Source organism: Pseudochaenichthys georgianus, chromosome 13 (genome assembly GCF_902827115.2).
Source record: "Pseudochaenichthys georgianus chromosome 13, fPseGeo1.2, whole genome shotgun sequence".
Taxonomy (NCBI): Eukaryota; Metazoa; Chordata; class Actinopteri; order Perciformes; family Channichthyidae; genus Pseudochaenichthys; species Pseudochaenichthys georgianus.
The window spans coordinates 39,805,837-39,832,960 of NC_047515.1; the positions used below are offsets into that span (position 1 = coordinate 39,805,837).

A 27,124-nucleotide genomic window follows, 5' to 3' on the forward strand; every position below is an offset into this window, starting at 1 on the left:
AGAAAGTCAAGTTTGCGCTAAAGCTGTTAAAATATAATGCTGGGTTCGTTCACACCGGACGCGATGCGATGTTTGGGGGCGGCGCGATTACATGTAAAGTCAATGCAGAGACGCGGACAGACGCGAATTCGCTCCGACGGCGCGCATGAAGCGGTTGATGCGAATGCCACGGCGCGATTGAGGCGATTGGAGGGGGCCTCGACAACCGCTCGAGTTACATTTGTTCAACTCAAGCGTCAAATTCGCGTGACGCGATCTCGCGGTAGCCAATCAGCGGTGAGGATCTCAGCCAGCCGTCAGTGACGTTGAACCAGAAAACCAAAACATCAGCCGTTAGCTCTTAGCACTCAGAGCTCACAGCTCCTCATATCTGTTCAGAAACTAGACAGAAGTGAAACCAGTTCAAACCACAGACCGCCTGTGTCATGGAGAATACAGTCGCTGGTTTATTTATGTCTGTAGGCCATTGTTGTGAGTGTGGACGGTCGGAGCATATACTGCGTTAGCTTAGCCAAGCTACATTTAGAAAACACGCATTTTAAAAGGTGTTTCTCTGCCGTCTGTCTGCAGACTTGTCAAAGCATTAATTCATGGTTTTTACTAACCGGTATCAGTATGTTGTTACTTCGGCATCATTTTGAAACATTTATTACAATTTAATCACGGTCAAATATGTTCATTTTATTGTAATTGTAGCCCCCTAGCCAGCGCGTCTTGTTTGAATGATGCGAGTAAACAGCTGACAGGGTGAAAGTCGGGTGATTAGAGCGAAGCGAATATTCGCTTCACGTCCGGTGTGAACCATAGCCTGTATATATAGGTGTGAACGCAGCATAAGACTGTTACAATACAGAATTAAAAAGACTACACAACCAGAACTAAAACACCTGGGTTTGGTACAGGGATGTAGTCTAACGATCACCGTGACTTGCTTGTTCATTCATGCTCTTTAGTTGATCAAAAGACTACAAAGGTCGATAAAAAATATCAGGTGTAACGTTACATTTGTGTGTGGAACATACAGTAGCTAAGTTACCCAGCTAGCTAGCGCAGGTGACCTATACGAGAAAGGAGATGTAGTTCACTACGCTGTTTCTCACAAAACTAAATGGAAGGACTTGACTTTCAAAATGATATTTTAAAGAGGCCCTGTTGTGCTTTTTGGGTTGACCTTTTCCTGTAGTGTGTAATATAGGTTTTAGTGCATGTAAATGGTCTGCAACGGCTGAAATCCCTGTGTTCCCTCCATTAGACTCATTTGTTTACTTCTGGAACACAATGACATCACTATGTTACACTCACACTTCTATTGGCTAGTGCTCCAACACATTGTACGTGATAGGCTAAGGGGTTGACCGATTAAAGTTCATTAGAAGTGGGAAGTATTAGGAAATGGAAATACTCAGATTGATTACAAGTACCTTAAATATGTATGTTAGTACAGTAATAAGTACATTTACTTAATTACTGTCCAAAAGTGCCCACATAAGATGAATGTAGTGCAATGTTCCCCCTGCTGTCGTCACTGCAGAACAACAACAACAACACATGAGACACACAGACACCTTCTGTTGTTCACTTGAATCTTTATTGTTACATCATTCAACATAGATAATAAGTAACCATGTGGCAAATGTGTTTAAAATGAGAGAGAAATCAAATTAGCTGAGCCTATTGGTAAAACATTGCTTGACCTTGAGAGGAACAACACAGCTGCACGGACAGAGAGTTTTCCAATGGCAGGACACAGAAGCACATTTAAATCACCCTCCTCTTCTTCATCTTCCTCCTGCATTACATCCACCCTAAAGCCAGTAAATAATCACCCGTCAATACTAGAGGTGAATGTGTACACTGATTAAAACCAACTATTCGTCTGTGTATTGAGAGATATACCTATTATCCTAAATATCACTGATATACATACAGCAGGATGGTAGGGTCACAGTACTTCTGTAAACTGTCTTTACTAATCATACACCAATGATAAAACTTGCATGTAAAGACGATATGTATTTAAAAAAAAAAGAAAAACTGTGTAACTAGTATTTTTATACTTGTGTGTATTTCCTCTACTAACCACAAATCACCCCCTCCGAAAAAGATATTTGGTACAATCTTGAGAAAAACAACAACAACCAAGTACAAAGGATTTGGAAATAATACATAGAACATCTAATCTAACCATGCACGAAGTAAGGCAACCTACTGCAGATTTTTTTTTTTAAGATATAGAAAAAGATACAGTGTATGCACCGAGAGGAATGCATCTATTCCTACCACACCATCAGCGCTGCCTGCTGACATTACACGTAGAAATGTTGGGCCGTGGGTCGCAGACAGACAGTCTAAAGTCATCTCTCTTGTACAGCAGAGCTTACTGGAAGTGTCGTCAATAACTTAATGCATCGTATGCTACAATAAAGCCTTATCGTGGACTTTGACAGGAAAGTAGATGTATCAAATTCCAGATGTTTTAAACTACAGAGTTTGTTCCCCCTAACTATACATTCAATTTTGTTCTGCTGTTGTTTTTTTCCTAAGAAATACTTCAAGATGTATACTGACGTTCTGTTTATATATGTGTGTGTTTGTGTGTAGCTTGTGAAAGGATGGGTGTGTTTTACAAATCCTTGGTCTTGATGAGGGTGACCAGAGGCTTGTCGTCAGGACTGTAGTCCTCGTAGGCGATGGGAGTCGCATCGTACATGGCAGGCTTGGCCTTCTTGCCAAATCTAAAAAAAATGAAGCATAACAGTGCTCGTTAGTACATAGAAGGAAAGTAACTAAGTACAATTACGCATTAAATCAAATCAAGTTGTATTTATATAGCACATTTAGAAACGATTTTTGGTCGAGCCAAAGTGCTGTACATATAATAAAAATAGCCTACAGTAGAGACACTTTACAGCAAATACAACAACACAGATTGTTCAGAATATCAGTATGAGAAAAACGCAGTGGCGAACCGTGTCTATCACAACTGGACCTTCTGTAGACACACACACACCCCCCGCCGCCGCCGCCCCCCCCCCCACCTAAAAACAATAAAACGGCATCAATTGCTTCGCCGCGTTCATCTAGATCAGTGCTTCTCAAAGTGTGGTCCGTGGACCACTGGTGGTCCGTGAGTGCCCCCTAGTGGTCCGTGAGTATATTGGTAACATTTCACATTTGAAATTAATTAATTAATTTGAGTTTTCCGCACTCTCGCGGGAATATCTCCGCAAGGGAGCGAGTTTAAGTTTCACTTCCAATTGCATGATATAGCCCCGCGCAACACCTTCATCACACATCTTGCCACTTGTTTGTACCATATTCAGGCGATTTGTAATCTGTTCTAGAAAAACTATGTGATTTTGGATATTTGTAAAGTTAGGTGGTCCGCGAGTCTTTTTTTATTGGTTAAGTGGTCCTTGGTATGAAAAAGTTTGAGAAACACTGATCTAGATCCTCTGTCTGGAGGTTTAGTTAGTTTAGTTTAACGTTTATTTTCTTGCTGTTTATAGTGTTTATTATTATCATTTATTTATATGTATTCTTAGTTAGCGTCATAAATCAAAGTAGTTGCTATGCTTTTATTTTGAAGGCATGTTTTGGGCACTGGGCGATTAGAGCACCTGGTGTAATTGTATATATTGGAGACAGGTGGGAGGTGGGAGCCAGAGCACTAGTAGGCAAACGGGTTTTTACCAGGGTGTTTCAAGCCACACAAAGGAACGGCTTAAGGAAAAGAGGTATAGGAAACCTGTTCATTGTACTTTGTTATTGGAATAAAATGCACAACGGAGAATCTTGTCTGGACCTGGATCATTGCCCTGCGTAAGATCTGCTAACGAGTGCCTCAGCGGCTGTTAAGTTAACTATCTGTTTTAGTTCTATATGATTTTGGCCGCTACAAAACTAAACACTGTTGTAAATCAATGGATGTTTTAAATCCCCGTCACTGACCTGGCGTGGCGGATGGAGGCGATGGCGTTGCTGAACTCGCTGTCGATGCTGCGGCAGTTGTAGAACTCCTGGTAGGCGTGGCGTGACGATCCCTGGTACTCGATGCGGCTGATGCGGCAGATGCCCACAATGAGGATGATGAGCATGAGGACGAAGGCCACGCACAGCGCTCCGATGATGATGTAGAGGGAGTGGCGGGGCATGTTGGTCAGGGTGTCCTCCGTGTGGGCCGGCTTCCACTGCAGGTCTGAAATAAAGAAAGACGGAAGTATAATAATAATTCTAAAAAACTATAATAAAAATGCAATAAATAAAAAATCATAAATATAATAATAATACACAAATTCATTTTATGTATTTTTTTACTTTAATTCTTAGTTTTTTGTTTTACTAATACGTATCATTTAAACATAATCTAATTAGATATCATTTTGTCAGGTCTGATAATAAATCATTTCGATGTAGCTGTAAGGCTGTAAGGCATGTCAGTAGGGGCTTAGACTGTGAGCCGTAGGGTCGCCGGTTCAAGTCCCCGACCAGACCTAAATATTGAGTGTGGACTGCTACTTGGAGAGGTCCCAGTTCACCTCCTGCCCTGCCGTGGTGCCCTTGAGCAAGGCACCGGACACCCCCCTTCCCCCCTCACTCCCATTGCTCCCCGGGCGCTGTACAAAAGCTGCCCACTGCTCCTAGTACTAGACTCCTGGTACTAGGATGGGTTAAAAGCAGAGGACACATTTCACTGTGTGTGCTGTGTGCTCTGCATGTGTGACCATTAAAGAGGGTTTCATCCCTCCCATTCTATTCTATACTTGATTGTTGGAATAGATTTGTTATGGTATTTAAATAACGTTTATAATTGGCTAAATACATTGAGATTTCTATTTATTTGATTAATGATATTTTCTGAAATTATTAATGGTTTATTTTGAGTGACTGATACTGGTGGAAATAAATGCAGGTCAAAATAACAAAAAAAGACTGTGCTGTGGCTAACAGGTTTATTTTGTCTTTTAAGCTATTTCCAAATGTTGTCGACCCGAAAATGTAGAAAAATGTAACCATATTTAACTCAAGACCTGTTTAAAAAGGCTTACAATAAGAAAAATAAAGAATTTAGTTTGTGTGATATGTCTGTTGTTGTCCTCCAGCCTTTAAAATTCAGACAGACATTCAGAAGGAGAGGAAAGCCTGACGGAGAGAGGGGGCATGTCGCTGTTTCTCGTGTGAGATGAATAGCTGAACGCAGGTTTAGTGGCAGGCTGACTTACGGATCTCACAGCTGGGCCCCACCCACCCAGGTGGACAGTGACAGGTGAAGCCGTTTGATTGGTCGACGCAGGTGCCTCCATGGTGACAAGGGCTGCTCTCGCACTCGTTAACGTCCACCTCACACTTCTCCCCTGGAGGGACGGGAGAGGGTTGCGTTCAATAACAAGTCGAAGAAGCAGAATCTGAGGCGTACAGTTTTCACACTCCTTGATAAAGCTGTTTACAAGACCACGGACTTAGAAGCAAAATGCAGAATGTCATACATCAATATTATTTTAAAATAAGAAAAAGTTCTATTAACCCTCTAGGGAAATTGAGGTGTCAGAGCAGCGGCTTCAATAAGCGTGAAACACAGCACAGGACATGGATACAAATAACAACAATAGGTAAACACAGAGTAGCTGAATGGATGTGAACAGTTATAGGTGCAAGTCCAAAAATAAGTCTTTATTACATACAATTCAGGTCATAAAGATGTGTTTTAAGAAGTATGTTTTAAAACCGTCATCGTGGAGCTGCTGCTGGATACCACTGGCTCTTCTGATCTAATATTACTACAAAAAAAACTGTCAACAAGGGCATCTTCTCGTTTAGTCATCACTATCTTGAATGCAGTCTATCAGAAGCATTGTTTACCATATCCTTACATATAGATGTATAACCATATACATGTGCAGTCGGCAGTAGCTCAGTCTGAAGGGACTTCGCTTGTGAGCTTAAGAGTCGCCGGTTCAAGTCCCGATCAGACCAGAAAGACAGAGTGTGGACTGTTAGCTGAAGAAGTGCTAGGAGTGTCCTTCAGCACCCCTCAATGAGAAGAAGTTACTTTATTAATCATCACAGAACAAAGTGGGACTGAAAAAACTCTGCTCTGGCACCTCTCCATAAAAAAAGTGCATGTGTGCAGTATCTGTATGTGTGTATCAAGACCTAGTGTGTCCTTTGTTCTAACAGAGTGAAAAATTATTAATAAAGTCACTTCTTCTTCATTTCATTCCTCTAATAGGCGGTGAGTGTTCTGCCGATGCTGTAGTGAAATATTTGTATAAGCTTAAAATGGGAAATGATTTGTGTAAAAACTGTGAGCTGGATTTGAGGCCGGTTGACATGTGGTGTTGAGAACAAAGGAAGATGGGGGAAGGTGAGGGTTTGACTTGCAGTCAACTCAGATCTAGAAGATAATGAAGCTGAGCTACTGTGATTGGGGAGACTTAAGATTTGAGGTATTGGTGATATTTGGGCGGCCAATCACGGAGGTCTGGAAGGGAGGATCAGATAACTCCTCCCATTGTAAGCAATGTATTAGACACAGGAACCACGCTGTGTTCAGCCTCTTTCCTCTGGCTGGCTCACGTGACTATCAGGTAAATATGGGATCCCAAAGATAACTGTATTGAATTTGTACTGTATTGATTGTATTGCATTGTCATATTACCATTAAAGTGGATTATTGTTTAACGGTTACTTGGTAGCTCTGGATTCCTTCCTGTATGATAACCAGCGTGTTAGGGACGCGCGGAGATTTGAAAAGCGGACGAGTAATCCCTCAAAATCTCCATCGATGCTCACCCAGGTATCCCGGCTGGCAGGAGCAGGACACGTTGAGCCCTTCGCTCTCGCAGCGCCCTCCGTTCTGGCAGCGCATCTTCAGACATGGATCCTTGTAGACTTCACAGTGTCTGCCTGCACACACAGAGCAGACCCCATTGACACCACAACGTGCACTCGTCTACAGCAGCAAATGAGCCGTGCACTTGTCTGATATTGTACTTCTCAAAATATGTTACACACCACTCATGTGTGAATGTGTGAAGTTGAAAGCATGTTCTAACACATTTAAGTTGATAAGAAAAAAGCCCAATAACACGTTCACATAAGAACCGTGAAATCTACCCTTCATATTTCTTCTATGATAATCGATCTGAAGCTTCTGTTTTACGGAATGAGCTGCTAACACAATTAAGTGAAAGGCTGTTTTTTCTCACAGCATTCTCAAGTATCAAGAATAACTTACCGACATTGGATTGATTTGTCCAACTTGTAACTGAATATATGAGGCGACATATCTCTCCTCTAATGAGCGACCCAGCCCTTCCTATATGTTTCTGTATGTGGAAAACAGTGCGGACACCCCTGCTCTACAGTATACAGAGGACACGCATCTAATAATAATAATAATAAACCCAAACTCAGACATACCTTCAAACTGTGTAGTGCAGACACACTCGTAGGCGTTGATGAGGTCCTTGCAGGTGGCGTAGTTCTGGCAGGGGGCCGACAGACACTCGTTGTACTCCTCCTCACAGTACAGCCCGTGGTAGCCTGGATGGGAAACAGAAATAGAGTATATTATCGAGTCATTAAATATTTAGTTATACTATACATTTCGCTGCATTGCCCTATTTTATCAAGGGGAGGGTTGAACTGTAAATGAAAGCTGTGATAAGCAGTTAATATAACTCATTCACATATACTCCACGGACCCTCAAAGTAACTCGCATTTTGTTTAGCATTCGGTGGCGCTATGGTACGTGCATGACTGTAAAGACAACCACAATCATGACCTTTAATCATCATTATCAATTCATTGCCTTCCAAAAAAAGGATATACTTTCATGTAAATAAGGTTTAATAAGTGAAAAGGTGTGGGAAGGGGTGGCCTGAAGTAAGACTTGATTTGACGATGTGCTTCAACAGTCTAATGGTGTGGCAATCTGGAGGACGTTAGGGTGGTTACGATTGGTCTAACATTTGTATTACTCTATGCATGTGTGTATACTAGTAAAGAAGGAGAAAGAGTGCACGTGTGTAAAAAAAATGCAGAAAGCAGGTTCCTCAAAAGGTTCCTACGTTCATTCTCCATGTACTTCACCAAAGAACCTCATGCAGCTAACGGCTGACAGAGCAGCCACATATCTGCAAACAAATACAAGGACACTTTAGATATCAATCACCTAACATTTATTAAGTGTAGGAATATATTGTCAGTGCAGTATTCTGCGACTGAGCTTCAATGGCATTGGACAGAAGGGCAAGTAGCATGCAGTGCTCCGTGTTGTCCATAGGGTGGCAGCTGTGCCACATCCGAGGGCATGGGCAGTGCATGAGTCACAGACAATCTATTATTCTCCAGTGACATTGAAGAACGTACAATAAAAACTAAAGTGTAAAGTACAGATTGTATCTCTGATGTGATACAGTTTGTCATTTAGATAAATCTGTTAAAAACAAGAAAGGACCTGAGGAAAGAGTGGATGTCCATTTATTTTATGAAAGTCACTGTGTATTAAATCTAAAAGGACTTTAGCTGGAAATAAATCAGTCAGTAACAAAGTACAACATAAAGTATATTGCTAATATTTATTTAGTTTTTTCTTAAGTAAGACAAATAACAAAACATGTAATCAAAGTGTATATTCTAATATGTGGTTGTAATGTATAGTATGTCAAGAAATTATAATATCTAAAAAAATACATTTGAAAAGACATAGTATATGTACTTAGGGGAATTCATCCACAGAAAACTCACTGGACGCTGCACGAGGTCAGAAACCAGACTGTGAGGTCCACCGCAGACGGACCACTTTTGGACAAAATGTCCTCTCCATTAAAGGCAGCTCGTTGTGGAACAGCCTCCCAGCTGAGATACGGATTGTCCCACTCTCAATCGCTTCAAAGGTCAACTCAGAGAATGGATGAGAAACAACCAGACGTGCAACCACCGCTAAATGCACTTTAACACGGGGGTATCTCCTCTTGCACTTTAGGTAGCTCTTGTATCTCCTCTTGCACTTTAGGTAGCTCTTGTATCTCCTCTTGCACTTTATATGTCGTTGCTGCTATATTGTATAACCATGTCATAAATACTTGTGTGTGCTGCTTTTGCATATCATGTATTTTGTTTTTGCTATGTTTGTCAAATGTAAACTTCTTAAATGTTTCATGTAAGGGACTGCAGATGGAAATTAGCTCAAAGCTAAATCTGGCGCTGTTACGCTTGATACATTTTAAGGTTTTAAGTGTTCATTACTGTGCATGGTCCCTGCCAGATAAAAATGTAGAAAAAGTATTTAAAAAGTCAAAGTATATAAGTTATAATGATGTACTTTCCCACTCCCAGCTGCACTTCATAGAGATGCTCCACCATGCGTGTACAGTTTGTAAAGTACATGACTGGAGTAGCAATCTGTTTTCATTAGCTCCGCTCCCACTGACTGCGTTTCTCAGTTGGGTCCCAGCGCTGACGAAGTTTCAAACAATCCCGCTTTAGCGAACGTGTGTTTGGGGATGGAGAGGAATTAATGAGGAGCCCAGTTAGAGCCTCGAGGGTCTGTGAAATGCCAGTGAAATGTCAAGTGCCTTTCCAAGACTCGCTCTGCATGCCGGCTGGTGTCCTTGGCAGCCGCTGACGGGAGCGGGATTACAGGAGGCTGGAGGATGGATCCGTCTACATATCAGCTCCTTAGCAGCTTTCTATCACGCATTTACACAACATACACAAGGCAGATTAACACAGACACACACACACACACACACACACACACACACACACACACACACTGCTGTATTCATGACAGAAATCCACATAAATCAGACGTTCATATGTAACTCATACCTAAATGACCAGCTGGCATTCTGAGGAGGTGGAGAAAAAGGTCAATTTCGGTCCAAAATATTTAGTATGCAAGGTTGGTAAACGTGTTTCTTTCTTTTTTTGTTTTAATTTCTTTATTAAGGATTTAACAGATAATACAACCATTGTTCCCATTTCCTGGTTTTGCACTACCACCCCTCTTCTAAGAAAACAAATGTGTTTCTTTCTTACAAATGAGCCAAGATTTGTTTTGAATGGTTTTATATGAGAGGCCTTACAGTATATGCTTTTTGGGGTTTTCCTTTTCCTATAGCAACTTTTTAAACAATAAAGCATGTAAACATGTCACAGTAGAGGCACAATATACCCATATAAACCTAACAATGAGCTAAATATGTCCTCTATAAAAGAGGTGACCTTGACATTGATATGTCTTTTTAATTACTTTACTTTTAAGCAAAAAGCAATTACATATTCGTAACATACTGCATTATGGGAAATCACAATTTGATTATTCCTTATTCTTTGGAAATCATTACATGTTTACCATTTGTAAACATAATCTACTGGCCACAACACCACATATCTTCTTCTTGAATCTTATATAATGGTATTTATTTAGCAAAGCGCTAACATACAGTATTACACAAAACGCCATCTCTCATAATTATGATTCTTGTGCTATTGTGTGTGTGTGTGTGTGTGTGCGTGCGTGCGTGCGTGCGTGCGTGCGTGTGTGTGTGTACGCCTGTTTTGTCTGCAATGCTAATTAGGAAACGCCAACTCACCAATCCCATTAGACAGGGTGGTCTGAGTGCAGACATTTGATTGGACGACAGCATCTGCTCAATCAGCATAGTCACAGCCACAGACAATTGATTGGGAGCCAGCCACAAACACACACACACACACACACACACTTCTTCACCATGGCAATCAGACAACGGAGGAATAAAGGGGAATGAGGTGGAGTGAACGGCAGGAAGATAAAGGACAAAGGGACAAGGACTAGAAGGAACAAAAAAAGAAGAGAAATGCAAAATACATAAAAAAATATGACTGAGGATGCGAGGAAGAAAATAGATATCTGAATAATTGGAAAGAAGCGGTTGACTGCTCCGAACGGCAGGACACAGCGAGAGTGAAAGCTTTTGAATAAACATGAGAAACATGACTTGTGGGGGGATTATCGACTCAAGCAATAACTTTTAAATATTCAGGAAACTTGTTTCTTGGGCTGAAAAAGAGCTAAAAAAAAGCCTAACTTCAAACCAATTAGTGATAAATAAAGTGGTGCACCTCAGGGATCAGCCCTAGGCTCCCTTATGTTTCCCCTTAATGAAATAATGTGCAAATATGGTATTAATTTCCCTTCTATTTTGATCAAACACAACTCTATGTACGTGTAATCCAAATGACCTTTTTAAAACTGCTAAATTTAGAGGCAGGTTTATCATGACATTTAAAAAAGGATGCATATGAACCTTTTGCTGTTGAATGCATACAAAAACGTGTTGAAGGTCTAGTCAAAAATGTGCATTTGTATTACATATTGAGTGTCACCATTGATGGCTGTATAACTCCTAAACCTGACCTTAAAAAAAACTGTAATTGTTTTTTTTTTTTATTTATTGCCTAGTATTTAATTTCAGCATTTTTCATTTAAGTAATTGCCAAAATCCAACGTTATTACATGGCTTAGTTGAATACTTGATTCTGATTGGTCAATGTGGACACTCCAGAGGTCTCGCTAGCAGAACGTTGCTAAAGAGGATGCTCCTTAGCTACAGTATGTGGAGTCATATCAATCCGCAGAAAGATGTCTGGTCACTTTAACGTCTGCTGCGGACAACAACCATCAGAAAACACAGTTGAATACTTTTTGAAGAAGAAGACAGGAAGTAAACACCAAAGGGAACAGCAGAAGAAGAAGACAGGAAGTAAACACCAAAGGGAACAGCAGAAGAAGAACGACAGGGAGTAAACACTAAGAGGAAAACCTTCATTAATTAATTTGTATTCCCAGACTGTAGTTTTTGATTGCTTTCCAAGTCTAAGTATTCCAAGGTTACAATCTATCCTAAAAGCCATGATGCAAAAGAGACAGTAGGAAGCCGCTAATGAAGGGGAATGAATGGAGGCATCAAGATGGCGACACAGATGTTGATTGGCTCATATTAAACTGACAGACTGTATAAACAGAGAGCAATAGGGGCAAAGTGTCTCATTACGTTCATGGGCCACTGGGAAAGTAATCTATTTCCCAATCCCGGCTAGGTTATTGCAAGACAATGGATTATGAAAAGTCATCATTCCACTCAATTGATTTCATCACAGAGGCATCGGTGCGAGTGCAACGATCGCCCCTTTCTAAAAATAACTCATCATACAGACGGTGGAGAGTTGCTGCTGCTCTGAGGCTGAGACAAAGTCATCGTCTTTTCAGTTCTAACTGAGCTTTATACGCTGGTTGCAAAGCTGGATTTAGAGCGTTGATGAATTAGGAACAAGGTGTCTTTCGATGGATTTCTTAATGGCTCAAGGGGTCCGAGAGCCCACACTGGAAAAGAACAAGTTATACAAAATAATGAAATCAAGCTGTTTTCACTTGAAATAAGTACAAACATCTGCCTATAGAACAAATGAAAATTAGCTTGGTAAGAGAACTTGAAATAAGACGGGATATTGTGGTGTCTCGACATTTGTGTTAAGTTAATTTATTAAGTTCAGTCCTTTTGCCTTGTCTTGTGATTTCCTGTTTTATTTTGTAGTAACGTTTCCCCCTCGTTTCAGAGCATTCCTGCCCTTGTGTGTTTTTCCCTCCAGTGTCAACCCCTCCCTTAATTGTTGCCACCCGTGTCCCCTTACCTCGTGTGTATAGTCTGTGTCTCCCTTTGTCCTGTGCCAGTTCGTCTTGTCTCGTCAAGCCTGCCAGTCATTCCTTGATCGTGTTAAGTATATTATTGATAGTCCATGGAGATGTTTTTGTTTAGTGTCAAGTGAGCGTTTTGTGTTTTGACCTTAATTAAAAGACCTTGTTAATCCTGATCTGTTTCTGGTGTTATTTGGGTCCTGAGCCTCGTGACTTTCTTAACAGATATTTAGATAAGTCAGATCTTCTAATTAGCTGGGAGAACTCATTTTGACTTATATTTAACCAGAATCAGGAAATGTTGTGTTATATAATAAAAGCTGCAAATACTCAAAACGTTTTCTGTTTTCTGATGTTAGTTGGTGATTTTAAAATAAATGTGTAAAACTATGTGTTTCATCTGAGATACGACTCAAAATAAGATTATTTGACTTAACAAGATGAAGCATTGTCTAAAAACAAGACCTGATATCTCACTGCAGTGGTACTTCTGAAGTTAGCATGTCTTATATCAGGTGTGAAGAAATATTCTGACTAGATATTAGACACATATAATGCAAAGGCATTAGCTTCTGATTTTTGGTTGGAAAGTGGAAGTGGTAATTGAAAAGTAAGAATGTATTACTTTGGCCCAAGGTCGGTTATAATGAAGTATCTATTAAAGTCAGATTTTTCCATTTCCCTTTCACATTACATCAAGTGCAATCAATCCCTGAAGATAACATCTCAGAACAGCAAGACACCTGCACCTACATTAGTTTTAAATAAGCCAAACCATGTTAAGTACTTTTTTGACACACATCCAGCACCACAGCTTTCCCATGACTTCTTTCTATGGGATGTTGAATAGTATTTGTTGAGAGAAAGGTGAAGGTGGATCAGCTGTGGCAGGAGGCTTTGAGGAACAACAACGACAGGTTTCCATCTCTAGCATGAACAACATCCTTCAGTTCAGGATCTCTTTTGAACTAAAGGCCCAAATCTTGCCCTCATTTCTCTTTCTGTATTTACGTGTGTGTGTGTGTGTGTGTGTGTGTGTGTGTGTGTGTGTGTGTGTGTGTGTGTGTGTGTGTGTGTGTGTGTGTGTGTGTGTGTGTGTGTGTGTGTGTGTGTGTGTGTGTGTGTGTGTGTGTGTGTGTGTGTGTGTGTGTGTGTGTGTGTGTGTGTGTGGGGCTTGAAAAATTAATACAAAGTTGATAAACAAATTGAGAACAATTTTAAGTGTGTAAAAAAAATAGTCCAAGAACACTAAATTACATACAAGCAAATTCCTGCTACACACATTCTTTTATAATGTACATACGCTTTACATAAATCCAGAGGTGGCAGAAGTACTCAGATCTTGTACTTGAGTAAAGGTAGAAGTACTCAGATCTTGTACTCGAGTAAAAGTAGAAGTACTCAGATCTTGTACTTGAGTAAAAGTAGAAGAACTCAGATCTTGTACTCGAGTAAAAGTAAAGTAGAAGTACTCAGATCTTGTACTTGAGTAAAAGTAGAAGTACTCAGATCTTGTACTTGAGTAAAAGTAGAAGTACCAGAGTGTAGGAATGCTCTGTTAGAAGTAAAAGTCCTTCACTCAAAATGTTACTCAAGGAAAAGTACAAAAGTATAAGCATTAAGTCCCTCAAAATTGTACTTAAGTGCAGTACTTGAGTAAATTAACTTAGTTACTTTTAACCACTGCATAAATTAGAACATCTTAAAACGAGATGAGCTGTCCCCCCTCACACCGCTAAGTGATTTTGGATAAACTTGGCACCTTAAGCCTTTACGAAAAGCACAAAAAAACCCACTGCTCACCTGGGACGCACAGACACCTGTAGCTGTTGCCCACAAATAATAATGCAAAGTTGAACAAATTAAGAATGGTGTCCCCCCTCCCATCTCTAAGCGACATTGGATCAACTCGGCACCTGAAGCCTTTACAAAAAGCACTTAAAAGCCCCGCTGCTCACCTGGGACGCACAGACACCTGTAGCTGTTGCCCACGCTGCGGCAGACCCCGTGGGCGCAGGGGTTCAGGGCGCAGAAATCCACCAGCTGGGCGCACGTGGCGCCGGTGAAGCCCGCCGTGCAGCTGCAGCCGAACCCCAGGGGGCCGGGACCCTGAGCGTAACACGTCCCGTTATTATGACAGGGGCCGGAGGCACAGGGGTCCACCTTCTGCTCACAGGTAGCTCCCTGATAGCCTGCAGGAGGGAGAGGAAATGGTAGAATGGTATACTATCAAATAAATTACAATCTTCCTACCTCGGGCGTCAATATGCAGGCATTTCTTCTTGTGTTTTTTATCAAATCAAATCAAAATGTTTTATAGCCCCAAATCGCAAGAAATGCCTCAAAGGGCTGTACAAAGCAAACAAAAGCAAAAACAAATGTCAAAGCATAAAAACTATAGAAACATTATACATCAACATAAGTATTGCCATGATTTATGATTTTGTTTGTTTATATTTCGTAGTTTCCGGTTCATATTTGAATTGTGTACCTCTACTTGAGATATTTACATGCTTTAATGTTAACAGCAATAAAAGAGCGTAATTCACTCCATGCAGACAAAGCATGAATCTGGGGAAAACTGTGACTTGGGTTTGAAAAAGAGCCTAATTTTAAACCAATTAATGATAAATAAAGTGGTGTACCCCAGGGATCTGTCCTTGGATCCCTATATGTTTCCCCTTAATGAAATAATGTGCACATATGGTATTAATAACTGCTAGAATCCACTTCAAGACACTGGTACTAGCCTACCATGCTTCCTACATCCAGGACATGGTTAAACCGTACACCCCAGCATGTGCACTGCGAGGGGGACCCAAGTTCCCATCAGCTAAAACATGTCGGTTTGCTATCCTGGCTTCAAAATGGTGGAAGGAGCTCCCCATTGAAATCAGGACAGCAGAAAGCTTACACACCTTCCGGCGCAGACTGAAAACTAATATCTTTCGACTCCATTTCGAGCAATAACATTACTAACAAAGCACTTCTCTTCAAGTGTCGAATGCACTTTTTGTAAGTCGCTTTTGATAAAAGTGTCGGCTAAATGCAATGTAATGTAATGCTATTTTGATAAAACACAACTCAATGTTGAATTTCAAAACGAGAAATGGCTTTCATTGTGCCTTTAAGCCTCACAACTGCCCACATTTGTAGAAGCAGCTGTGTGGATAATGTACTGAAACAAAGACATCAAGAAGACACCACCTTTTGTTCCTTTTCTCATCATCGTTAGAGCCAAAAAACAGCAGCTTATCGGAGTATTAACGATTGCTTTTACAGGGATGTGTTAAAGGAGGATAGTTGTGTTTCAGCCATGCGTTCACTTCTCTTTGTTGGGTTCTTAACATCTTCTCATCAGTGTGCGAACCTCTGCTTCTCTCACCTATATCCTCCACATCTAAAAATAACTTCCTCCCTTTATTCTCCTCCTCTGCCTTCACTTCCCCACGAGAGCTGCCATTGTACCGCAGCGGGAGAAACACTACACTGTGTGTGTGTGTGTGTGTGTGTGTGTGTGTGTGTGTGTGTGTGTGTGTGTGTGTGTGTGTGTGTGTGTGTGTGTGTGTGTGTGTGTGTGTGTGTGTGTGTGTGTGTGTGTGTGTGTGTGTGTGTGTGTGTGTGTGTGTGTGTGTGTGTGTGTGTGTGTGTGTGTGTGTGTGTGTGTGTGTGTGTGTGTGTGTGTGTGTGTGTGTGTGTGTGTGTGTGTGTGTTTTTTTATACAGTAGTCAATTCCTGTGCCGACTGCATGGCGGTGCCAACTCAATTGAGCTAATGAAGAGATCTCTCTCAAGCTACCATTGATCTGCGAGACTTTATTTCACCGTGAGAGGAGGACATTTATCATTCGGAGGCAGGAGTCGGAAGAAAATCTCACCCGAATCTCTCTTTCTCTCTCTCTCTCTTTCACTGCTCTGCCTCAATCATATGCTTGCAAACACACATGTTCCTACATCTAAAGCACACGTGTCAAACTCAAGGCCCGGGGGCCAAATCAGGCCCGAGGTGGATTTAATTTCGGCCCGCAGGATAATTTCTAATTACTATTAAATCTGGCCCGCCGGTATATTGCACGCACACCTTCACTCCATCCTGAGGGTCTCCTCAGCTCAGAGCCTGAGCCCAAACATTGATGACCTTGTACGATGTGAGGGTCAAAGGATAGAGGGTGTCGGTTTCCTCATACTGATATTCTGAACAATATGTGCTGTAAAGTGTTTCTACTGTAGGCTTTTATTATTTATTTATGTACAGCACTTTGGCTCGACCAAAAATCGTTTATAAATGTGTTATATAAATAAAACTTGATTTGATTTTAACTTGAACCCGAGATGAGATGCCAAGTGTCTGAGCTAGCATCACAGAGCAGCACACTGAGTGTAATGGATGTTTCCTTCTGCACTTTCTCTCTCACGACAACAGGGCATGTTTGTTTGTTCTTTGAGGGAAATGTTTTTTTGAAGCAGTTGTTGGCCTGTGGAGAAATGTGATCATAAGAAATGACTCCGGAAAAGCTGCAGATAGAGCCATGAGAAATGAATGAAACTGATTATTTAATGTTTAATGTTGTTTTTATAGGCAATAATTTAAGCTTTGTTAGTTCCAGGTTTAATATGTGCAATAAGTTCATTTCAATAATTTCTGCAATAAACATTGAACCAGTCCGGCCCTCCACTAGTGCCACATTTTTTACTTTGGCCCACTGTGTATCTGAGTTTGACGCCCCTGCTCTAAATGAATGATTTGGTATAAAAGCTAAACAAAAATCCCTACTAACTTCTGTTTGAAGCTAATGCACCTGCAGGAATCTTGCTATTCTGGTTGATCTCCCTTAGCGTAAGTGTATCTGCACAAAGCAACGGCTAAATGTAACGTAATCTATTGGTTTCATCATGTTTTAATCCCCTGCTTTCATCTGTGTTTAGCTACTTAGCTCTGCATGACATATTCCTCCTCTTGAGCTCAACATCTTCCTGTTGTTTGTCTAAATCTCCACACAAACACACGCTTTGTGACACGAGACCTGGCTGACTTAGAGGAGTGTGTTCGCACATGCCGCTGGCAGTCAAACCTGCCAACATTAAGAGCAGTTAACAGTTTATATTTAGCCGTCGCTCCCCCGCCCTGCGCTTTATGACTGGAGGCAGTGCTGACACCCACACCTCCTTTCTGTCAGTGTGTGTACGTGTGAGTGAAGTCAAGTTAAAATAAGTGTGAGCGTCTCTGTGGGAGAGTCAGAGTACAAAATGTACTTTAGCACATCTGTGGAGTTCATTTCGTTGATGGTGTTCGTCAGGGGCGGACTGGGACAAAGAATCAGCCCGGGGATCTCGACCGGCCCACTTCGGTACCGCTAGTAAATTGTCAACGGGGGGGGGTGCTGGTGACTTATCCGACCACCCCACTTCAGTACGAGTAGTGTCCCGATGGCGATGGCCAGTCCGCCACTGATGTTCGTGCGGATTTTACTTTTTTGACACTTGACGTTTAACTGAGAGTGCAAGAGAAGAAAGAGAGGAGGACACTTCGGTACTAATGAAGTCCTAAGTGTCACACTCTTATTAGCCTTTTGGGATCCAAACAAAGAGACTGGTAGCGGCGGAAATGGATGCAGGAGGAACAACATTAATATTTGGAATTTATACGTAAAGCACTCTTTGGATTGTTAATAAATTCCTTCTTTGATATGCAATGAAGTAATGTTCTTTTATACTTTCAACTTTAAATCCATCGTTACATGTTATAAGAAAAAGATGTGTGGATGAAAAACGTATCTTCTACGTTTGATTCTGTGTTTGAAGCAGACATCTGAAGCATTTTCCTCTGATGTGTTCATCAGTATGGACGAACATCTTTCTCTTTATCTCTCTGTGCTTCTGTAACAAACACTGTTTCTGTCGATAAGGAGGACTTTACATCGACTTCACTTTATTCCAGGGCTGTCAAACTCAATTTCCTCTCGGGCCACATTAGCTTCATGGTTGCACTCAAAGGGCCAGCTTTATATAAAAGACTATATAAAAATACATATATAAATATTTAATAATATAAAATAATGTATATTACATTATTGCATTGGATTATTATCGGATAGGGTAATAACTATATCATTAACTACGTCTGAAAGCAGAAGTCTCGGGCAAATAATTGCAAGTCCCTTCAGTGAGAATGTTACAACATCATTTAAAAATAAAAGCCAAATTCTGAAGAAAAAGAAAGTCAAAATAAAAAAGATAAGTGACATTTAGAAAAAAAAGGAAATTTTTGAAGAGAAAAAGTCAAATTCTGAGAAAAAGGCAAATTTCAGATGCATTGTGGGACATGTAGTTTATGGGCAACGTGCTTCTGTAAATCGGCATGAAACCGTATAATAAACATATTATATTCTTTGCAAGCTCTTGCGGGGCCACATGAAATGAAGTCGCGGGCCGGATTTGGCCCCCGGGCCTTGAGTTTGACACCCCTGTTTTATGCCCTTGAATCGTAAATTAAATGTAAACAATATGAGATCCAGTGGTGTCAGACAGCAGTCACATAAACATTGACCGAAACCTTTCCAGAACAATGGAAAAAAGGGATTTTAATTATTTATTCAGTTGTGTTTTCTTCTAGGATGTGAGTGTTGCTTTTTCACTCAGTTATTGATTGATCACTTGTTAAACAGCGTGCCGTGTGCAGAGACATCCTCATGTATGGATTTCCTATTTTGAGGTTGAAGGCTAAGATGGCCTTTTTTTGGTGCATTTCCATCAGATTCTATTTTCAACATATTTTGCATCTGTGTTCATCAAGGGCGAACACTTCCTTTAGCGACTCCTAAAGATTCTTGAAATTGATTATGCTCAGGTTTAACGGCAGATGGTGTTTTATTCAGTACAGATTGTAAAGTACATTTACTTCATTTGACTATTGATGCTTAATTACAATCTTCCATACACTTTATTAAAACAGTTAGTAAATAAATAATTTCCTCTTTTCACCCTCTGTCTGAAACCAGAGTCTGCTCTGATTGGTTAGCTGGCCGGCTCTGTTTTGATTGGTCGACCGCTTAGAGATGTCCCGCCCCTTACCCTATATGTGTTGGAGCGCTGGCCAATAGTAGCGTGAGTGTTATAGTGATGTCATTATGTTCCAGAAGTAAATGGAGGCGTTTCAGGCAGAGGGACGGAGGGGAATTTTAGCCTTTGCACTAAAACATATAACACATTACAGGAAAGGGAACAACCCCAAAAAGCATAACAGGGTATCTTCAAAGTAAAGACACCAAATAATCGAATATTTTTCATGACATCTTGAAAGGGCCGCTTTTGACAAACTCTCGCACTGATTAAAAAGTGATGGTCTTCTCCTCACCCCCGCTTCTCTCTCGCTATGAAGACACACGAGTGATGGATTATGAATTCCTCTCCTCATTGGAGACCTTGTTTTTCTCCAGCTGCACATCAGTCAGTGTGAGCACGGCCTCCTCCAGTTTCATAATAAAGTGACTGCCTGGAGCTGTATGTACGGGGACAATGAAACCGCCTCCATCTGCTGTTCCTTTATTTACGTGGCCAGGTCCATTGTTAGCTAATGTTGTCCCTGCATGCTCTGTACATCCCCACTCTACGTACGCAGTACACCATGTACGCCGGGCTCTGGTGGAGAAACGCTGCTCTGGCATACGTTTTTGCGGTCACAGATTTCCCCGGAGAGGCGGATGCAGGTCGCTGAGGCTATGAAGACTAATTAGAATAGAGAAGGAAGGTTTAAATTAAGCATCTCTGTGGCACAGATACTGCTAACCCGCAGCACACACCGAGCGGATAATAACTGGATTCAGACTGCCGAGAAACACTCTTTTCTCCCCGTGACACACCAACGAGACGCTTGAGTTATGTTATGAGTGTTAATGTCTTAGTGAGGACACCAATGCCTTTAATGCATTATTACTTATATTGCGTTATAATTGGCTTAAAGTACACTTATTTAAATAGTAATAAGGACCCATTACCATTCATTATGCTTCGTAAAAATAATCATAACACATTTTTAAGAATGCTTTTCAAGGGCAAGTATCATATCATAGTGTGTAATAATAATATAATAACACAACATAGCGCTTTTCCCAGTGCTCAAAGACACTTTACAGACAATCAGAGTAGAGCGTAAAAATAAATAATAATACTGTGTTGTTATTCTCATGGTTGTTATACATTTGGATTAAAATTAAAACCACTTTATTAATCCCTGAGGGTAAATTCACCCACACATGGGATGAGATTAGACATTATTTATCCCATTAGTTGTTGTTGTGAGTGGTTGCAGGGCAAAGTGCCGCTGCTTTTAATTGAACTATTCACATCTTACACCGCACTGTAACTTTGATGCATGTACCTGTGTTATTCATGTTTTATTATCTTTGCTTATTAATGTTTCCAATGTGTTTAATGCTCTTAAAGGTGGGGTAGGTAAGAATGGAGAAAGCAGCTCGAGTGCGCTAGAATTTGAAAATACACAACCGGAAAAAATCTGCCCCTTCCTTCAGACTTCCTCACAGAGCCCCTCCTCCAACACACACGAACGCACACATGACCAATGAGGGCACGACATAAGTTTGTGCCCCGATGGAAGGCTGACAGGCAGGTAGGCCATCCAGTTACTTTAGCCGGCTCAGATGATTGGTCGTGCTTTTTACAGCGCTACGGCTTCCACAGATGATACTTTTTAATGTATTTTTATTGTCAAAGCATTTAATTTATTCATTGCTATCGGGATGTTAAGAGCATTCCATAGAATATAACAAGAAGTGTTTCTGAGATAAATTACCTACCCCACCTTTAATGTCTTTCATTTTTGTAAAGCACTTTGAATTGCCTTGTGTTGTAAAGTGCTAATTAACTTGCCTTGCCTATATGTAGAGAGGAAATCAATGAAATTGGTAATGGTAAGAAATACAAATATGTATAAATTGGGTCGCTGTATAGCCGGTCGAGCTGACGACCCATATATTAAGGCTTGGTCACCGAGCGAAGGACCTGGGTTCGAATCCCGCCTGGGACGATTGGCCGTCTATCTGTCTCTGACTCACCATTTTGAAAAAGCGAAATATGAATAAATAGTGCCGTTACCTTCGGGGCAGTAGCAGCGGGGCCCGGCCAGACTGCTGAAGCACGTGGCTCCGTTCTTACAGGGCTCAGAGACGCAGTGATCCACCAGCAGCTGGCAGCGCTCCCCTTCATAACCTGACACACACACAACAAACAAAGATTATAATCAGACTCCTTCATTCAATTTGGCCCGATGCTGCCAAAAGTGACCCGATTAGGCTCGAAAATATAGAAGAACAACGTGAAAAAGCACTACAAGGGCATGATGTGACAATAATATGATACAGCTTTATTTATGAAGCACTTTAAAACCTCCAGACCAAAGTGCTGTACACTCAAATAAACATCACAGCATAAAACAAGTACAAGTAAAAAACAATAGACAATTTAAATGCAATAATTCAACGGTGTATTTTCTTTCTTGCTTTTAAAATGTTTGAGGAATGATTTCATTATGTTTACTTTGATGTAAATGTTTGTCTGTTGTCTATGATATGAATGTTATGTGAAGAGGAAGAGTACCAGCTAAAAAAGTACAATGTAAATAATCCATCAATGTCCACAACATGCACTTTTATTTCCAGCAGCTAGTTCAATTAAACTGGTTGTTTTTGCACCTTCCCCCTGTTTTTCTAACACCAGCTGCTCGCTAAGGGCTCGTTAGGGCAGCTCTCTGATGTGGAGCGACAGCCAATCAGTGGTCGGCTCCAACATTTACCTTCTGACCTTCACTTCAAGTCCCTGTCGTAAAATGTAACTGACAAGGTCAAAGGTTTAAAGCGAGATGTTCGACAATATGAGACCTCACAGTTTGACTGAGGCTCTTTAGGAACTGCCATGGGAAAACATTTCATCAAGTAAGAAACAACATTCTGTCTAAATCTAAGATTCTGAACTTCCAAAATCGGTTTATCGATTTGTTTTCTGCTTATTTGTTGGAATGTAACTGTTGGGAAAATCCTGAATGTCCTCTTCCAGTATGAGAGTAACTTGATAACAAAGGATGCTTGATTACCGAGAAGAGCATCAGGACTGTTTGAGGCAGATGATAGCTATGTGATTAACATGATGATTCAGCCTCTATGGAGAGAGACATCAAGCATGCTCATTTCTGACGTGGAGCTAATCTGAAGTAAACATTGATACTGCTTTCTGTTCCTCCATCTTGTGACTGTGTAACTCCCTCTCTTGATATCAGCATGTGAAGGACACTGCTCAGGAACTAGCTGATGCTCTGTATGTGATGACTCCTTCCATTCTGGAGAGGATCACAGATACATGGATCCTGAGGTGGAAGATCAAGCCGGGGACCAGTGATATCTTTCACACACACACACACACACACACACACACACACACACACACACACACACACACACACACACACACACACACACACACACACACTGTATACATCACTTCAGGGGACATTACATTGACTTACATGCATTTCCTGGAGACTTATCTTAACCCTAACCCTAACCAAGTCTTCACCCTAAAATTAATGATCCCCCTCATGGGGACCTCCAATTTGTCCCCATAAGGGAGGCGAGTCCCCACACGTGACTATGTAAACAGATGTAGGTCCCCACAAGTATAGTAATGCTAGGCCACACACACACACACACACACACACACACACACACACACACACACACACACACACACCTGGTGGGCAGGTGCATGTGAAGTTCCTTCCTTCCCCCCCCTGCCTCACGTCAGTGCAGGTGCCGTTGTTGCGACAGGGCCGGCGGTGGCAGGCGTCAAATTCTTCGCAAAAGATTCCAGTGTAGCCGTCCTCGCACTCGCAGAAGAAAGTACTCTGCAAAACACACACACACACACACACACACACACACACACACACACACACACACACACACACACACACACATCAAATCAATGAGCCATGAAGGTGAGACAATGGGAGAAAGAGAAACTTGTGAAATGGAATAATGAGACTGCTGATTATAAAGTGATTCAGAAATATAACGGCGCAGTAACAAGAAGCAGTGACAGGCGAGGCGAGAGATAACGAGGAGCCGAGCTTAAAGACAGAAACCATTAGATGATCTCCGCAAAACACTCCCTTCATTAGTGTTTGCATAGTTTTCAAGCATGTCCAGCGAGTTACTCCATGTCTTTTGGTTTAATGTGCATGTTTTTTTTTTTATCCGAAAGGGGGCTAGACTAACTAAACTAACTAAGATGTTAAGATGGACTTTTATTAATCCCTCGTGGGGAAATTGTTTCTCTGCATTTGACCCATCCTAGTGTTAGGAGCAGTGTGCTGCCATTTTGAACGGCGCCCGGGGAGCAGTGTGGGGAACGGTGCCTTGCTCAGGGACACCTCGGTAGCACTTGGTCTTGCCGGGACTTGAACTGGTGACCTTCCAGTTGCCAAGCCAAGTCCCTATCGACTTCGCCACCACCGCCCAACTAGATAATGAATGCAACGTCTGTCATATGTGGGACTGGCTTTTGTTCTTTTGATTTTTACATGACATTTGTCCAAAGCTCTAAGTGTCTGTTAAAGGTGGGGTATGTCATTTTGGAGAAACCAGCTCGAGTGCGCTAGAATTTGAAAACACACAACCGGAAAAAATCTGTCCTTTCCTTCAGACTTCCTCACAGAGCCCCTCCTCCAACACACGAACACGCTCGTGACCAATGATAACATTTGAGATAAGTTTGTGCTCAGATGGAAGGCTGACAGGCAGGTAGGCCATCCAGTTACTTTAGCCGGGCCGGCTCAGATGATTGGTCGTGCTTTTTACAGCGCCACGGCTTCCACAGATGACTTTTATTTATGTATTCATTGCTATCGGGATGTTGAGAGCATTCCATGGAATATAACAAAAAGTGTTTCTGAAATAAATTACCTACCCCACCTTTAAGTGAATCCCAGGAAGAAGATGTATTTATTTTTCTGCTATACATTTGTAAATAATGGCAAAAAGGCATCGCTGGACGCACTGATGAAGCTGCAGCGACAATATCAGGTGTTTGAAATATCGCTTGTGCAAAACAGCGAATCTTGACTGAAAGAAAAACTGTATATTATTTTACTGCAAGTATTTGGATGCTTTATTTTGAATTTCGATGTGTCTCCTTACCACATACACCTCTATTTGAGGACTCACTGCCTCTATCACTGTCATGATGTATATATTTTTTCATTTAAGTTCTGTGTTATGTTTTATTTTTGAGATGTTTATATGTCATTCTTCTTTTAATTTTCACATTTTGTGCAATGCCTTGTTTAACCCTCCTACTGTCTTCGTGTGTGTGTCCCCCCCCCTTACTTTGGTGTTCGCGGTCAAATGTGACCGGTCCTGTTTTAACTGCTATCACATTAACACAAAAACATTAATCATCACCACATTTCATTTAACACCCTTTCAAACTGTACATATTGTATCAGACTACTGGTGTACATGAAACACTGCAGTAAATATACACAGAACAGACATTGAACATGTACTGCGTGTGCCAGGTGTGATCCATGTGGGGGGAGGGGCACATAAGAGCGGGAAATGTGTCAAGTTGGCGTGTGTGTGTGTGTGTGTGTGTGTGTGTGTGTGTGTGTGTGTGTGTGTGTGTGTGTGTGTGTGTGTGTGTGTGTGTGTGTGTGTGTGTGTGTGTGTGTGTGTGTGTGTGTGTGTGTGTGTGTGTGTGTGTGTGTGTGTGTGTGTGTGTGTGTGTGTGTGTGTGTGTGTGTGTGTGTGTCAATGAAAGTGGTGATCAGCAATTTCATATATTCAAATGTCTACTGTGAAGGATTTCATAAAGCTTTGATGCAATCGAACGTAAAACAAAAAAGTTATGATTGATGAAAGTAGTAAATCGGTCAGATTTGACCGAAGACAACAGGAGGGGTAAGAAGAGCTGCTGTGACGAAAACAATTCCCACATTGGAAACAAATAAAGTATCTTATCTTATCTTTAACTTAATAGATTTCCAATCAAAGTATGAAATAATACTGCAGGATTCTATATTAGTTTGTTTATTATCTTTGACTGTTTTTAAATGCCATGTTATAATGTGTTTCTGCTGCACGTTGAATTGCCTTGTGTTGAAAGGTATTATCTAAATAAAAGTGCCTTGCTCAAAGTAGCCACTTGATGCCTCACCTCAGAGGGCTGCGTGATGCACTTTCCCTTCCCGGAGCACTGAGGGTCGCTGAAGCTGCTGCCGGGCTCCACGCAGCTGCTTGCTTTCACCGTCAGGTTGAGACGCAGCGTGACCTCCGGGGCTGTGGGGGTGCCCACGCGCAACACACCTACAACAGAACAGGCCTTTTATATTTTCTTCACTCATTATGTTTTAAAAGTATGTCCTGCATTGGCATGATTAACCCTTAGATGCATAAGTGGCTCTTTTTTGACCCGGTGAGGTGGTTTTACATTTTTTATCATTTCATATTCCAGCTATTCCTCAAAAAACATGTTTTGGATATCACGCCATTCACATTTTTAATTTACATTTTAAGAAATTACTAAAGCTTCCATAAGTGGGTCAAAAATGACCCGCATGCATTTCCTATGGGATCCTATGGGACAAAGCTTTTTTTCAAAATGTAAAGAAAATGTCTAAAATTATAAATAGTGAAAAATGAAATATAAAATATTTCTAGTGTGAACCAAAATATAATACTAAATAGAAGTCACTCGTGCATCTAAGGGTTAAAAACAATATCCCCATATCTTTGTGGGGAGAAATATTGACCGAATGCGAGAGGTTTATTATAATGATTTGCAATCCGACATAATTTTGAAATGTGCTTTTTATTAAAGAAGAGAGATATTTATTCAAATAAACATAGTTGAGATTAACCCATGCTGTAGGCAAGCCACAACCTGATCATCACAATCACATCACAACTGATGATAAAATGCCTTTACTTGCATTCTGTCTAATCTCCAGCAGGGGGCGACTCACCTGGTTGCAGAGATGTCGGATTGTATAGAAGTCTATGAGAAAATGACCCGACTTCTGACTTGATTTATTATCCCAGTTAACATTTTCCTGATGAGTTTATGGTCTCAATCTCTAGCTGGAATATGTTTGCAATTCATCAGAATGTTCATTTTGCAATTAAAATGTATATTTAAAGCAAAATTGACAATAAAGCAGGTTATGCTGTAGTCTATGAGACACATTCCCCTACTTATTATTTGATGTTTTACCTTTAAAAAAAAACATTTGTATGATATTTGCTAGTATCAAGTCCTCTTCAATACAGAATGCCTCTCATTTTGTAAATAATTTTCCCATTTAGAGTAAAATAGATAATAAAATAGCTTATGCTTTAGGGCGGGGCTACAGGTCAGAAAGCTCTCTGT

General features: G+C 41.0%; 1 protein-coding gene across 1 annotated transcript in view; it reads right to left on the minus strand.

The window, feature by feature from the left end:
- Positions 1–1,572: 1,572 nt before the first annotated feature.
- The window catches only part of dner (delta/notch-like EGF repeat containing), a 95,647-nt gene continuing 70,095 nt past the window's right edge, over positions 1,573–27,124 (minus strand). Inside the window, exons 5-13 of the mRNA XM_034098155.2 lie at positions 25,913–26,061; positions 23,447–23,600; positions 21,800–21,913; positions 14,648–14,881; positions 7,423–7,545; positions 6,793–6,906; positions 5,223–5,354; positions 3,952–4,198; positions 1,573–2,735 (exon numbers count right to left, since the gene is read on the minus strand). Coding sequence (XP_033954046.1) covers positions 2,624–2,735; positions 3,952–4,198; positions 5,223–5,354; positions 6,793–6,906; positions 7,423–7,545; positions 14,648–14,881; positions 21,800–21,913; positions 23,447–23,600; positions 25,913–26,061 — 1,379 coding nt within the window. The 3' untranslated portion in view covers positions 1,573–2,623. The remainder of the gene's footprint in view (positions 2,736–3,951; positions 4,199–5,222; positions 5,355–6,792; positions 6,907–7,422; positions 7,546–14,647; positions 14,882–21,799; positions 21,914–23,446; positions 23,601–25,912; positions 26,062–27,124) is intronic.